Raw genomic sequence first — 15,979 nt, 5'->3', positions numbered from 1 at the left:
CGCCACTAGATGGAGTCATTTCAACACTATTGAGACCTGAGCAACTCACGGAATGTAATTTAGTGTTTTTCATGAGGTACCGAGTCAAATAGTCACAGACTGGAACAGATAGGAGCAACACTTTCATTTGCCATGTGCATGAGATTGTTTTCCACACTGGATTAATTTTACATGGGAAAACGATTTTTTTTTTTAGTTGAAATTTAATGAATAAACAGCACAATTACACCACAAATTTCTCTGTACTTCAAACAAAAGAAACCACAGTGAATCAAAAACTTCATGGGAATGTTTGTGCTCGACATTTTTGCAACAAAGTTATGTGTAAAGAAAAGATCTGGACATTTCTTTCACCTGATATATTCTGGCAAAATTATTTTGATAATCCTATTATATTTTTATGTAGCAAATGATACGTGTCATTTTTGGTTGATATTTTAATTATTTGTAAGTGCAACATTTTCTTACTAAATGTATGGGAAATATGCCCACCTGTATAGCTACAAAACTAATCACACGTACCACAAGGTACTAGCAAATTGTAATGAATAACTTTTACATAAATGCTGACAAATGTTCAATTTGAACTGCAGTAATTGGATTTTCCAACATGACTCCCTGTGAAGCGTATTTATGGACATGAAATTATATATATGGTGAGACTGAGAGACAAAGCTATACCGGTCACATGCATTGTGAGAGACTCATGCATTTGAGAAACCATAATGAGAAGCATTAAATAGACCTACAATTTTATTTTTGTATTTAAAAAGCTCATACTGATATAATAATTTGTCCATTTTACAGTCTAGTAGCTGACCAATGAAGTATTTCACAGGAGGAAGCTTTGGTGAAAACAAATCATGTTTTGCCCTTCATTAATCAGGGAAATCTGAGGAATTCTGGTGTTCTGTATTCCCAGCCCTCCCTCTCTGGCTCCTACGATAAGCCTTACTGATGATCTTATATATGCTAATGATGGCATGTCTATGGACATATTACGGCAGCGAGGGTGATGGTGTCATTAATGACAACGTCTTAAGCGTTATCGTCATCATCACCATGTTCCCCTTGATCTTGCGGTTCCCTCATAGATCCCCATGCGCTCATTTCATTTTTGCACACACTCTCCCTCTCTCTCTCTTTCTCTTTTGGGTGGTATAAGCACATTACGGATGGGGACATTAGTAACTAATGCAGGCGCTGGGCCCCGCATTGTTTTGGTGCACAAGTACATCATTAGAAAATGTTCTACTTGGCAGGGAAGCGTGTATTAACTCGGCTCGCAATAAAATGAGGTTGTGATCAATTGTTAAAGTTATCGAGAGCTATTAGGTTGAAATATGAACCTCTCAATTGCCATAATGAAGAGGGTGCCCGGTCGTACACAATCAACAGAGCAACACACACCATGCGTTGTGGGTTCTGGGCGCTCGAAAAGAACGAGAGAAAGCAATTTTGCAGAAAGAAAATGCAACCGCGTCGCCCTAACCTCATTACAAATTTCACCTCATTACTAAATTTCAATAATCTACTCAAAACGTTAGGACCAACCGGCTATAAAACAGAATTGCGAGCTTTTTTTGAGCAACGGGACAATGCGGCTATCATGAACGCCAATCTCGTGAAGAATTACGCCTCGTAATGCCAGCTAACTTTTGATGTCGGTGCCAACGTTGACTCACGATTTTGGCAAACTTGCCGCATAAATTAATTTGATATAATATTCTCTACTGAGGCATATTAATGAGTCTGAGTCTCAGAAATTCAATTAATCCCTCAAAGTTAATGTTTCAGAACTGAACAGAGCCCAATCTGGAGGATAGCAATGGAAGATGCTACATTAAAGTTGATACTGTATTGTTGAATCAACTCAAACCTATACAACACCTTCTGCTGCAGGTTCTGTTTGGAAAAATTCAGAATAATGACTATAGGCATGACCAATATTTGCTCATCTGGGCATCTTACCATTTAAAAGTTTGAGGTCAGTAACCTCTTTTTTTTTTTTCTTTTTTTTTTTAAGAAATGATTACTTTTCAGCAAGGATGCATTACATTGATCTAAAGCAATAGTGAAGATATCGTGTTACAAAAGATTTCCATTCCATATAAAATCGGGTTCCACGAAAATAGCAGCTTTCAACATTGATAAAATAATAAGAAATGTTTCTATTTCGGCATATTAGAATGATTTCTGAAGGATCATGTGACACTGAAGACTGGAGTAATGATGATGAAAATTCACAGAAATAAATTACATTTTGAAATATATTAAAATAGAAAAGAGTTATTTTAAGTTGCAATAATATTTCACAATTTTACTGTTTTTACTGTATTTTTGATCAAATACCTGCAGCCTTGGTGAGCAAAATATTACTGATCCTAAACTTTTGAACAGTATGTCTTTGTGTCATGACTATTCCCATCCCTGAGCGGTGGTTATTGCTATTAGTAGTCAGTGAGGAACCACCAGATTGGCCTCTTGGAAACAAGACTAAACAATACTAATTAATATTGTATTTTATACTTCTGAAAGGAAGTCCATTAGATGTTCAGTTTACTGCACAAACCACAAACTAACACTCTTCATGATGTTCTTCAATCCATCCGGCTCAAAGCTACGTTCATTTGCAGCGGCACCATTCAAACAGCTCATAATCATGTTGGTTATTCCTCGAAAAATAATGATTGTTATCAATTAGTCTCAACCAATTAGCTCGCATTTCTAATTCTTGGTCTTCTCTTTGTTCCTTTAATTAGTAAATTCATTAGTACCGTCTAGTGTTGCACGCCGAGCAGGCCTAGATGTTTCAGCGGTGTATTCTTATGATTTTAACATGAGGCGCAGCAGTCTTAAGTGGGAGATAATCAGCAGGAACTAATTGTCTAATTGCACTGATGAAGGTTACGATCATTAGCCTGTTCTGGAAGTCCGGTGACGGTCCTCAACAGCAAGCATTAGTCTGACCGGACCAGCCTAACCCTACAGATGGCCTCACTGTTAAGCTCACGGCAGGACAAAATGATAGACATCTTCTATCCACAGGGAGCAAGACAAACGAGTGTGTGTCTGTGTACGTGCATATGTATATGCGTGTGTGTGTGTGTGTGTTGTCCGCAGGGAGTAAGACGAACGAGTCGAGGGAGTGCTGATTCAATGCACTTCTTTCTTTTTCTTGCTTGAGAAAGTCCCTGCCTCCACAAAAATTGAATGTCCACCATTTGAGAAATGAATTCATGGAAGTCACTGTCTTTTTTCCCCATTAGTAAGTGTTTAGTTCAACGTTTTAAATAATTGCGTTACAAGGAATGATATTTAAAATACATTTGGGAGGCAATGGGGCGGGAAAGTGCCTACATGTTTTGCTGATGATACCCGGGCCATTTGGAAGACATCAAAGTAGTGAGGAGGTAGCCCAGATGCATATTATAAACTCATTATGTGTATCATTTAAAAGGATGTACTCCAGCAGCAAAACAATCTTCCCATTCTCTGCCTCGCCTGTAATGTGTGTTCGCAAAGTCGCAACTTTTTGATGCCTTCAGTCAATGTGACAGCTATTACTGCATGGCAAAATGGAATAAATGTCATTTATATTCCTATTGGCAGGGTCATTAACATATGGATAAGACATCGCGAGGCAGTGTCTTTAGAGCAAACCGGAATGTGGAATTTTTTTCTGGGAGAAAAAAAAAGAGATGGTGGATCATCATTTAAGAAATTATAATCATAATTATTGCATTAAGACGCATTTTTATAATTGAGAAAACATAAAGATAAATAGATTAAATTGAGAATGCCTTTTAAATTGCAATCTAATTTCTGAATTCGTATAGAAGTGAGGTAGCAGGCAGGATGCAGAATTGCAATTTGAAATTGAATGTAAGGAAATTAATGAATTGCAATTAAAAAATAATTTAAAAGAAAAAATCTTTAACAAGAAAAGAAGCAAAGCCTTGTTTGAGAAACAAGTTTTGAGAAACATTTAAAAAAAGCTTTCAAGTTTGTAGGTATAAAGGCATGATAGACAGACAGACAGACAGACAGACAGATAGACAGACAGACATACAGACAGATAGATAGATAGATAGATAGATAGATAGACAGACAGACAGACAGACAGACAGACAGACAGACAGACAGACAGACAGATAGATAGATAGACAGACAGACAGACCGATAGATAGATAGACAGACAGACAGACAGACAGACAGACAGACAGACAGACAGACAGACAGACAGACAGACAGACAGACAGATAGACAGACAGATAGATAGATAGATAGATAGATAGATAGACAGACAGACAGACAGACAGACAGACAGACAGACAGATAGATAGACAGACAGACAGACAGACCGATAGATAGATAGACAGACAGACAGACAGACAGACAGACAGACAGACAGACAGATAGATAGACAGATAGATAGACAGATAGATAGATAGATAGATAGATAGATAGATAGATAGATAGATAGATAGATAGAATTCAAATGTTTTTAATGTCACTGGCTTCATAATTTATAATTTATAATTACGAGTATACGAACACCCAAGAGTGTGAATGATATGACAATACAAACAAGGCAGAGCTGACCTGCTGGTAAATGGCTGTTTTGATATAAACAATGAGTCACTGCCTTCTATATAGCGAACATAATCTGAAAAGTTATGTCCCACCCATGTGACACTGTAAAAATAGTCTCGATGCACATGTGGCCACGTTCCAACTCAGATGTCAAAACAAGCCCTCCGAGCAGAAGGCCATTTGAAAGATCCCAGGCCTTTGAGTGTCTAGGCCAAAAGAAGCTTTAGGTGAAGATTTGTCTAGACATGTCTCGAAGGACTCCCACGTATAATCCAAGCTCTCTGCGCTCTTTAGAGCAGGAGCGGCACCAGATGAGACTGGCTGCCCCGGTTCTCAGTGGGTATCTGCTGAGGAAAGAAGCCCGGGACAGAGGGACGTCTTCCAGGCAGACCGTGGGAAACTCTCCGATGGTGTGCCGAGACCTTGTTGTTCAAAATGCCCTGTACACTGGAGATATAGAGGCCGTGAAAGAGCTTTTCTCCAAAGGCTTTCCTTCAGACCTGCTCATCCAGCCACAGGGAGGAGCCATGCGCTACGCAAGTGGAAAAGTGAGAGGTAAGAACAAGCTGTTGTGCAACCGAGCTCAACTTTGCGCAAGTTGTTGTCAAGCTCAACTTTGCGTTTGTCTCCTAGAGCCTAGAGTATTTCGGTTGCCCCCAACAGATCTGTTTCGATTCTCACGATTACTTGAACTGATTACTTCTCAGATTGGCCAGACAGTCTCGGGTTTCTGGACCGTTCTAAAGGTTACGCAAGGCGTCCTTAAAATAGCCCCTTTCTAAAAACAGGCAGCAGACTAACCAGACATATTCAGGGCAAAGATCTATAACATTGTGCCCAGTCTGAAAAGCACTTCAGGCAACCAACACAACCGTGAAGAAGAAGCTGGATTCGTAGCTGATCCTTGCTTTACCTCACACATGGGGCCAAAGATTAAATTTCTAAAGCAAAAGAAATATCGCAGCGACGTGATCGCAACGGCTCAAGCGTCAGGATGTATCCTCCAGTTCTGGAATGCGCTTCTGGTCGGAGATGACATCACCGTTATTAGTATCATTGATGACCCAGAATATGCTTATCTCATCGATGCCATATATGACACCAGCAACATAGAGGAGTGGAAGAACTTCAGGTTCAACTACAAAGGGCTAAGTATGTTAGGAACACACAATGATGTGAAATTGTGCTTGGTGTTTATGATATACCATATGATATTTCTATGCAATGGGGGAAAAATAATTCTTGCTGCTTGTTTAGTTTACTTAAAACAAAACAATTGTTGAACATTTTACCACAACTGATTTGTGCACAAGCAGTGACAAACTATAAATTGTATGTTTAAAGTAACTTTTGCCTTAGAAAAACTGAGTAAAATCAGTGTGTGCTTTTTTCATTTTACTTTACTGAGTGTAAAACATGCAAAAATTTTGTAAATTTTACCTGTTTTTTGTTAGTGATAGCAAGTAAAATGGTATTGAAGTAAATTGTTCAAGTCCACTTTCTCAGTGACTTTAATGGCATAAATCTAGGCCTTTCAAACTATGTGTAGCCTATAAAACTGATTTAAATGTCATTTTTAACCCCAGGTTGAGGCCATTTTTAACCCTGGGTTAAGAGTAACTTCACACTTGTAATTTTGAATGCGTTTTAGTGTAACAGACGTAGGCCAGTAAGAGTTGAACGTGTAAACCTCACTCCCCTGGCCTCAAGAGGCACGCTAGCGACTGATGCTAGGCTGAGGTCTTTAGCATCCTTGTTAGCGCCCGGTTTAGATTAGCACACTTTCAGACCTCCTGAGTTTGGGTTAGCATTCAAAATTGTGTCAAAGGTGACGTACTAGAATGTCACGCAACAGTTGTTTAGCCACAGACAATGCTTGTATTATTCAAAGGGTTAGTTCACCCAAAAATGAAAATTCTGTCAATAATTACTCACCCTCATGTTGTTCCAACCCCGTAAGACTTTCGTTCATCTTCGGTTAGTAAACCAGAAAGTTAGTAAAGACAATGTTTTAAATAGTCCAAGTGACTACGGTGGCTCAACCATAAGTTTATCAAACGACGAGAATACTTTTTGTGCGCATAAAAGTCGTAATTTTTTTTTTTTTTTTGCGCACAAAAAGTATTCTCATTGCTTGATAAACTTATGGTTGAGCCACTGTATAGTCACTTGGACTATTTTAAACATTGTCTTTACTAACTTTCTGGGCCGGCAAGTTTCAATAACATAGAAGCCTATGGAGGAGTGAGACAGATTTTTTGATAAAAAATATCTTAATTTATGCTCCGAAGATGAACGAAAGTCTTACGGGGTTGGAACAACATGAGGATGAGTAATTACTGACAGAATTTTCATTATTGGGTGAACTATTCCTTTAAGGAATGAGCTTCGTATCATCGCAGAAACTTTTATGCATTGTGAAATTTTCAGCTTCTGAGGGAAACAACGTCGAATATTATTTTTAGAATGTTTCACACTTGAAACAGTTAAAACACATTTATTTGTACAGCATGATAAAATAATCTTATAAATAATTATGAAATCTAAAAACCTGACTACTTACTAGCACAGAATACAGCATAAAATGCTGTGATAGCCCATTTAAAGTGTGGATAAAATACTTAACTAATTTAATAATAATAATTTTGTCATGCATTGTGTCTACCTAAGTATCACAGCAGAGTATACATTCCTGTGCACATACACAAGTGCTTAAACTTTGCCACTCTAAAGCGTATCTTCATTTCCAGTATTTCCACGTCAGACTCGCCTGCTGTCACAGTTATTTGTTCCCCTATGTGTTCCGGTTACACATAGATTGCTCTCTTCTTATTGCACCACCCCGACTGTGTCTTTGAGGTTGCTTCGGGGTCTTTTTATGAGTTTGTGTTTATGCGTGTTCCCTTGAAACCTGATCACAAAAAAAATGAGTATTGCATGGGAGACAAACTTTTCTTGGCGTGTTACATTATAAACTGACTGTCCGCATTGTCATTTTGCAAGTAATGAAACTGAACAAGATTGTCTGCTCTTGTGCATCATGGCATCTGCTAATTTATTAATCTATAAGAACACACTGTAAGTGTCAGAGGCATTATGTTGGATGTTGGTGTTTGACTCATTTAGCATTCTGTTAACAGTAAATGAGTGAATTCAGATTAACCTACAGCACTGTGTGTGATGTTACAGTTACAATGCATCTGGAATGTCATTAAACAACTAAATAAATAAAAAAAACAATGGAAATTGCTTTGGATATTTATAGAATTATTGTTAAGATTAAACATGTACCGATAGTATACTAAGTATACTACCATTTAAAAGTTTAGTTCAGTAAGATTTAAAAAAAAAGAAATGAATACTTTTATTCAGCAAGGATACATTAAAATGGTCAAAAGTGACAGTAAAGATATTAATAATAAGATTTCGGTTTCAAATAAATTCTGTTATTTGAGCTTTCTCTTGATCAAATAATCCTTGGGAAATTTTTTTTATCATGGTTTCCACAAAAATATTAAGCATAAATATTAAGCAGCAAAAATGTTTTCAACATTAATAATAATAATAAGAAACATTATTAGTAATTGTGCAACAATAATAATTGAGCAGTAAATCAGCATATTAGAATGATTTTTGAAAGATCTGGAGTAATCATGCTGGAAGTTTAGCTTTGCATCACAGGAATAAATTACATTTTATAATATATTCAGATAGAACATGTTTAAATAGGAATAATATTTCACAGTTTTACTGTTTTTACTGTATTTTTGATCAAATAAATGCAGCCTTGGTGAGCAGAAGAGACTTCTGTCAAAAACATGAAGAAATCTTACGGACCAAACTTTACGGACTACAAATTAGTCAACTAATACACACAAAAAGCCTATAAGAGTCTTTTTTTCTATCTTATGCCCCTTCCCTAGATTTTAGCCCTGTCACTTTGGTTGGCATCCACACAAACGGAGCAAAAATGCTTTAAATCTTCAAACTCTCCAGTCCTGTTCATGATTTCCTGATCCAAAATCGAAACTAACTGCAATATTGAATATCGTAATATTCAGATAATCTCATAACCGTGCTCTTTTGTTCAGGACTGTGGTCATTGACGTATGAACAAGAGCTGACCACGCCACTGCACATCACCGCTGGCCGGGGTTTCACCGAATGTCTGCGGCATCTCCTCGTGAGGGGCGCTCGAGTGGACCTGGCACCTGGGGGCACCACTGCCCTGCATGAGGCCTGTGAGGAGTGCCAGCCCGAGTGTGCCAAGCTGTTGCTGCAGTACAGAGCCAATGCCAACGCAGCCAATGAAGACGGGCAGATGCCCCTGCACGTGTGCACTGAACTCGATTCCCTTGAGTAAGTGCTTGTTCAGCGCTGTGATTACAGGAAATCCTGTGGTGAACTTCACCATTTCAAATGACTGTCAGATTGACACTTGAAACGAAGGTGTACCACCGCTCAAAAGTTTGGAATAATTATGTTTTTTTGTTTGTTTTTGAAAGAAGAAATATATTTCTATTTGAATATTTCTATTCCTGTGATCAAAGCTGAATTTTCAGCATCATTACTCCAGTCTTCAGTCACATGATCTTTCAGAAATCATTCTAATATGCTGATTCTAATATTGCGGCTCAGTTATTATTAGTGCTCAAATTATTAATTATGGTTCTTATTTTTATCAATGTATGTATCGATACTTGTGAGGAAATGTATACATTTTTAGGATTTGTTTTACCAGTATTTATTTGAAATATAAATCTTTTGTAACATTATAAATGCTGTTACTGTCATTTTTTATCAATTTAATGTGCCCTTGCTGAATAAAAGTATTAACTATTGAATGGTGGTGTATCACGGTTTCCACAAAAACACTAAGCAGCACAGCTGTCTTCAACAATGATAATCAGAAATGTTTCTTGAGCAGCAAATCAGCATATTAAAATGATTTCTGAAGGATCATGTGACACTAAAGCCTGGAGTAATGATGCTGAAAATTCAGCTTTGCATCATAGGAATAAATTACATCTTAAAATATACGACAATAAAAAACAGCTATTTTAAATCGTAATGATATACAATATCACAATTTTTACTGTATTTTGTTTACCAAATATTATCTTTCAAAACCATTAAAAATCTTACTGACCTCAAACTTTTGTCCGGTAGTGTACTTGTAGACAACGCAGACTTTTATGTTGTTTGATGATATAGCTAATGCAGAATGTAATATTTGTGTATGTTTTTCCAGGTGTGCAAAACATCTACTTACGTTCGGCGCTTTGATCAACAGTCAAAGCTTGGATGAGAACGACACGGCCCTTCATGTGGCGGCCCGCCATGGCCTTCCAGATCACGTGGAGCTCTACTTACGACACGGAGCTGCGCTAAACCTACGAAACGACGAAGGACACACACCTCTGAATGCCGCGTGCTCCCAGCCTCAGGACCGCTCGTCTCTGGAGCGCTACAGTCGTGTTTGCCACATGCTGGTCTCTGCTGGGGCGGACGTACAGGTCAGTGATGCGGACAAGCAGACTCCACTGCATATGGCGTGTAAGAACGTCAACCCTGACGTGGTGGATCTACTGCTTAAGAACAAAGCCTTGGTCAACGAAATGGATTACGGTGGCGAAGCACCAATGCATAACATCCTGAAGGTGGTGGCCTACAAGACGGACCATGAGCCCGAGAGGATCGTTCAGGCTCTTCTCAACTACGGCTCCATCAGAGTGTGGCCTGGAGCTCTGCCCAAGGTCAGCACTGGACGCGGACTATTACTATATCCCTAGTCAAGGAATCCTAATTTGGAACCAATCTAATAAGATTGGAAAACTTTAAAGGGATACTCCACTTTTTTTGGAAATAGGCTCATTTTACAACTCCCCCAGAGTTAAACAGTTGAGTTTTACCATTTTCGAATCCATTCAGCCGATCTCCGGGTCTGGCGGTACCACTTTTAGCATAGCTTAGCATAGATCATTGAATCGGACAAGACCATTAGCATCTCTCTCAAAAAAAAAATGACTAAAGAGTTGATATTTTTCCTATTTAAAACGTGACTCTTCTGTAGTTACATCGTGTACTAAGACTGACGGAAAATGTAAAGTTGCGATTTTCTAGGCTGATATGGCTAGGAACTATACTCTCATTCCTGCGTAATAATCAAGAAACGTTGCTGCCGTACCATGAGTCCAGCAGGCGTAATGATATGACGCAGCGCCTGAAAATAGTCCCCAGCTTGGTAACTTCCAACGTGACCGGGACTAAGTTTGTCTAACCTATTAGACCTATTTTCAGGCGCTGCGTCATATCATTATGCCTGCTGGACTCATGGTACGGCAGCAACGTTTCTTGATTATTACGCAGGAATGAGAGTATAGTTCCTAGCCATATCAGCCTAGAAAATTGCAACTTTTTATTTTCCGTCTGTCTTAATACACGATGTAACTACAGAAGAGTCAAGTTTTAAATAGGAAAAATATTGAAACTCTTTGGTCATTTTTTTGAGAGAGATGCTAATGGTCCTGTCCGATTCAATGATCTATGCTAAGCTATACTAAAAGTGGTACCGCCAGACCCGGAGATCGGCTGAATGGATCCAAAAACGGTAAAACTCAACTGTTTAACTCTGGGGGAGTTGTAAAATGAGCCTATTTCCAAAAAAAGTGGAGTATCCCTTTAAAGTGCCCCTATTATGTTTTTTCGAATATCACCTTTCATGCAGTGCGTAATAAAATGTAAAACGTCTGCAAGACGAATAAAAGAATAAATTCTGAACTGCTGAAATGAGTCATCAGCAATTCCAGTCTCACTTCCTGTTACATGTAACAATGTAACAAATTTGCATAATACCAGCCTATGGTCAATGGCTGCCGGCGAACGACGTCTACTTTGACCCTCAAACACTGTAGTTGTAGCTGAGACTGGAAGAGTTTGGTTTGTGTTTTCGACATGTCGAGAAGAAGCTATTTTCAGCTCTGCGAAAGCAAATCCACTTTGCTGCAGTTCAAAAGGACGAAGACTCACGCTAGAATTGATACGGAAAAAACGACGCCATCATTACTGTTCGTATCAAGTGCTGAGGAAGATCCAGAGCTGAAATTCAGATATGGTAATATGCGTTTCGTTTCCAGCACGCACTGTAAGCTATAGACCAATCACAACAGACTGAGCCATCTAACCAATCAGAGCAGAGTAGGGTTGTGGAAAGGAAGGGTTTATAGAGACATTGGCTAAATCCAAAATCACCCCCTATACCCTCAAATAGGGCATTATTTGAGGGGACAGCCATTAGTAGTGGTGTCCGAAACCATAGTGGACGTTATTGAGTGCACTTGTTCAATCCCACATTGCACTGCAATAACGAGTGTACAACTGATGTACGCTCAACGGCTGTCCGAATTCGCTCACTCATTTTCATTCATTCCTTCAAGTGAACTGTATGTAGGGAATAGTGATTGAGGGTTTAGGGGGCAATTTTGGATTCAGCCAGAATCTACGAACAAACCGTTTTCAGACTCTTTGAGAAATCAGGTGATATTCAATGTGTATTATGAGAAAATCAAAGTGTTTTGTAACCTTGGATGCATGTAAAACTATTGTAGGAGACATCCAAAATAAAATTAGGAACCTTTAAAACAGCATAACAGGGGCACTTTAAGAGTTATCTGATTGTACCAATTCATGCTGGATATACTGAAATGCTTATTTTTCAGTTTTTAGAATTTATGGTTATTTTTTCATTCTTATTCTGACTTATTTCCCTAATTATCTCATAAAGACTGTTTAGGATTGGTTCCAAATTATGATTAAATTAAAATATTCCTTAAGGTTTTTTTTTTATTAGTGGTATGCACTACTGATATTTCTCACTTTTAGGATATTTTTATATATAGGACAAGTTAAATTTGTCAAAAGTGACAGTAAAGCCATTTATAATGTTATGAAAGAAACCACAAAAGAAAGTCATGAAGGTGAATAAATGACAGAATTTTCATTTTTACATTCTATTCGTTTTATAACTATGCACAGTAAAATTGGGAACTAACCTTTTTGCCACTTGTACAGAACGAACCCACGTCTCCAGAAGACCTCCATCTGCAGTCTGTAAATTACAGTTTTCTTTAGCACACAGGATATACAGGATTTATCCTATTCAACATATAGAAATGAATGAACTCAAAGGCATCATTAAAGTTCACCGCAAGCAGCATATGATACTTTAGTTGTCACAAATACAGAAATAATCACTTTCAGATGGATTTATTTCTGTCTTTCAAAAGCGCACAGTTAAAAACACTTGACATCACGCATCCAATGAGTCCCACTTGTGCCAAATAAATTGCCTGAGTCTTAACGAGGCAAATGTTAATAGGAGATTAATTAGCAGTAATTGCAGAAATTCCCCACAATCCCCCAGAGGGGGGCCCAATCTGTTCATCAGCCCAAGTAGTTAATTATTCCATGCCATGTTCCCCCAAAACTACAACTATCCACCTTTGACCTCCACAACACAGGTGGGGCTGTTGCACCAGGTGGAAACTGACAAAAACCTGCTGATCTATGACCGGCTGCGTCTGAAATCGCATACTCTCTTGAGTAGGTACTTATATTGAATAAGTAATTACTTCACAACCACCAAATCTGGACGTACTACATTCGCCATGTTGCCATTATCAGGTGACCTACCGCTTTACCTATCATAAATCCTCTCCCATGGACTCATGGGATATAGTAAAGTGTTTATCGTATGCACACTTCAGAATCTTGCCGGAAGTAGTTGGACATACGGGTAATTTTGCCAACAGTACTGTGAACTCGGACATACTTCTTTTGTCACATACTGTTTTTCGCCTACTATATAGGGAAGTATGCAATTTCGGATGTATTTTTTTTTTTACTGGGAAAGGGTTTATTCTTATTAAGATCTGGCCATTTGATTCCTTGTGATCTATTCTGTTAGTTTCTGAAGAACGTTACATTTGGATCTATTTTCAGAGATAAACAAGACTTTATTCATATTTGATTTACTTTTTTAACATTTATTATTTAGCAAGGATGTATTAAATTGGTCAAAAGGGACAGTAAAGACATTCATAATGTTATAAAAGATTTCAACATTGATCATAATAAGAAATTAATAGAATATATTAGAGTGATTTCTGAAGGATCACGTGACACATTCATCCAGATGCTAAAAAATTCAGCTTTGCATCACAGGAATAAATTACATTTTAAAATATATTCAAATAAAAAAAACAGCTATAAACAATATATTTGATATCTGAGTTTCATTTCCCTGTTTTCTTTTTCTTGTGAACATGACCGCTTTATTCTCTGACACAGGTGTTGAAATATTGCTGCACATCTCCACGAACAATAGAAGTGCTCTTCAACGCCTATGACCGGCTGAAAATCACTGACGCCTGGGTAGAAGCTGTTCCTCCTGAAGTGTTTCAGGTCAGATGATGTCAAGCTTTTGACTTTTTTCAATGTTTTCTTATATATAATGTACTGAATGTTTAACTGAATGTTAAAAAACAAGTTTTATTTTTAAAAAAGCAAAACCCCAATGGGTTTCACTACTAATCTCAAAATAATCTTCTTATAATATCAGATCATGTGAATTCAGTCTCTTGTTTTGGCACAGAAACACCGGGAATTCTACGAATCCCTGTTTGCACTGAGCCAAACTCCTCGATGTCTCCAGCACCTGGCCCGCCACAGACTCCGAGCCTTTCTGGAGGGTCGCTTGCACTGGGTGCTCCCTAAACTGGGTCTGCCAACCTTTCTAAAAAATTATATAATGCTGGCATTCAAAGACTATATGCACTGAGAGACCACAAACCTGAGAACACACAAGCGTGCACACAAGCATCCATCAAGTCATTGAGTTTTGTTTCATTCTTTGTGATTCTGAAGGATAGCAAGTTTTTTGTGTAAAGTCGGCATGAAATGGAAGTTGCGATAGTCTTTCCTACCCTGTTGTGACATGATGAATGTGATTTCACCATGTGCAACACTGGATCAACATTTCTGAACAACATTTCAATCCACCAATCGGATTTGAAGGATAAGTTTACAGTTTATATATAAGTTTAGGCTTACAACCAGGGTTAGGTGCTTCTACATCAGTGTTATATTTCCCTCTGATTTTAGGGTTAACTTGTGGATAGGGTTAGTTTTAGGGAGAGGGTTAAGATTAAAATTCCAGACAGGAATGTTGTTCCAGGATCAACAAAATATGTTAATCCTGGAACGTCTTACTTGGTAAAATCACGTGACCATTGTGACGTATACATCCGAGTGAAGTGCCTTCTTGATTTTGTCCATGGGGAAATGATTGGATGGTTGAGGTTTGCTATTGGTGGATCTCATGTGAGTGACAGGTTGCCCCGCCCTCACGCCAGTAAACACATCATCAGAGAAGAGACATCGCTGCAAGAGGGAGGGGAAGATTAAAGATTACGAGGGCACATGAATTTAAAAATAAAAATAAAATATTTATGTTCCATACATAGGAAAAACAAGAATTGCCTATTTGGTTTAATGATGACTTTAAAATGTGTTTTACTATTACTGATATCTATTTTAAAGCATTAAAAGAAAGAAAGAAAAGATGAAAGAGTTTTATGAAGAACAAAACAGGAGGTGTATGCGGAAGGTCAGTTTGTAAAGTTCATATATTCAGTGCAGCACTTTCACCATTTGATTATCTTCCACAGTGGGGCGCCATGGAGCTCTAATGGAACCTGAACTCTTCAAAGTTTTCAAAGCACTGATAGGAATTCATGCGAAATTGACAGTTTCTGAAAATATTCAAAACCATTCTGTATGCTTTAATGGTTTAATGTTCTTGTAAAATAAACGTTAACATTTTTATTTCTATTTATGTCATTCATTTTAGCTGCTTTTCTTATTTTATTTCATATTAATGCAAAAAATGCAACCATTGGGTTTGTCCATATTTGACCCAAACATGGGTTGAAACGACCCAGCATTTTAAATTAGCAAAAATTGATTGACATTTAAAATGTTTCTTTTTAGGAGAGAAAGGTTCTACTATTCTATTCTATTCTATTCTATTCTATTCTATTCTATTCTATTCTATTCTATTCTATCAACTTAAATATTTTAACATTTATGATTTAAAGTGCTTGATTTAATGTCTAATTTGAGGCTTTGCTTACAATACAATACTGTATTATTATGCTTGGATGGCACTTTCTTATATTTGATATCGTTATCCTTGTCAGCATCACCATAAGTGATTTCATCTTCATTTATCTTTCTCCTCAGAGGAATGATATAGGAAATCTTGCTGTAACATTATGTGGATGAAAACTATTGTATACATAATTTTTAAAATCTTCAGTACCAC

At 37.7% G+C, this 15,979-nt stretch overlaps 1 protein-coding gene across 2 annotated transcripts; it reads left to right on the top strand.

Annotated features, from left to right (window-relative positions):
• The first annotated feature begins 4,717 nt into the window (after positions 1-4,717).
• Positions 4,718-15,484, top strand: asb10 (ankyrin repeat and SOCS box containing 10). 2 transcript variants are annotated; one of them, XM_084398276.1, is made up of 5 exons: positions 4,718-5,151; positions 8,688-8,955; positions 9,848-10,352; positions 13,945-14,058; positions 14,249-15,484. In XM_084398276.1, exons 1-5 carry the CDS (start codon positions 4,842-4,844, stop codon positions 14,432-14,434), a joined length of 1,383 nt encoding a protein of 460 aa, XP_084254402.1. In that variant the 5' UTR covers positions 4,718-4,841; the 3' UTR covers positions 14,435-15,484. The 2 variants fall into 2 exon arrangements, with proteins under 2 accessions (XP_084254402.1, XP_084254403.1); XM_084398277.1 differs by lacking the exon at positions 4,718-5,151 and adding an exon at positions 5,165-5,748 and having other exon boundaries at positions 14,249-15,479.
• Positions 15,485-15,979: the final 495 nt, after the last annotated feature.

The sequence above is a fragment of the Rutilus rutilus genome (genome assembly GCF_951802725.1).
Source record: "Rutilus rutilus genome assembly, chromosome: 24".
Classification (NCBI taxonomy): Eukaryota; Metazoa; Chordata; class Actinopteri; order Cypriniformes; family Leuciscidae; genus Rutilus; species Rutilus rutilus.
This window is presented reverse-complemented; position numbering and strand designations above follow the sequence as displayed.

Coding starts and splice junctions, on each gene's coding strand:
- asb10 (XM_084398276.1), top strand. CDS start 4,842: ATGTCTCGAAGGACTCCCACGTATAATCCAAGCTCTCTGCGCTCTTTA. Junction 5,152..8,687: donor CGCAAGTGGAAAAGTGAGAG/GTAAGAACAAGC, acceptor TCTTTTGTTCAG/GACTGTGGTCATTGACGTAT. Junction 8,956..9,847: donor ACTGAACTCGATTCCCTTGA/GTAAGTGCTTGT, acceptor ATGTTTTTCCAG/GTGTGCAAAACATCTACTTA.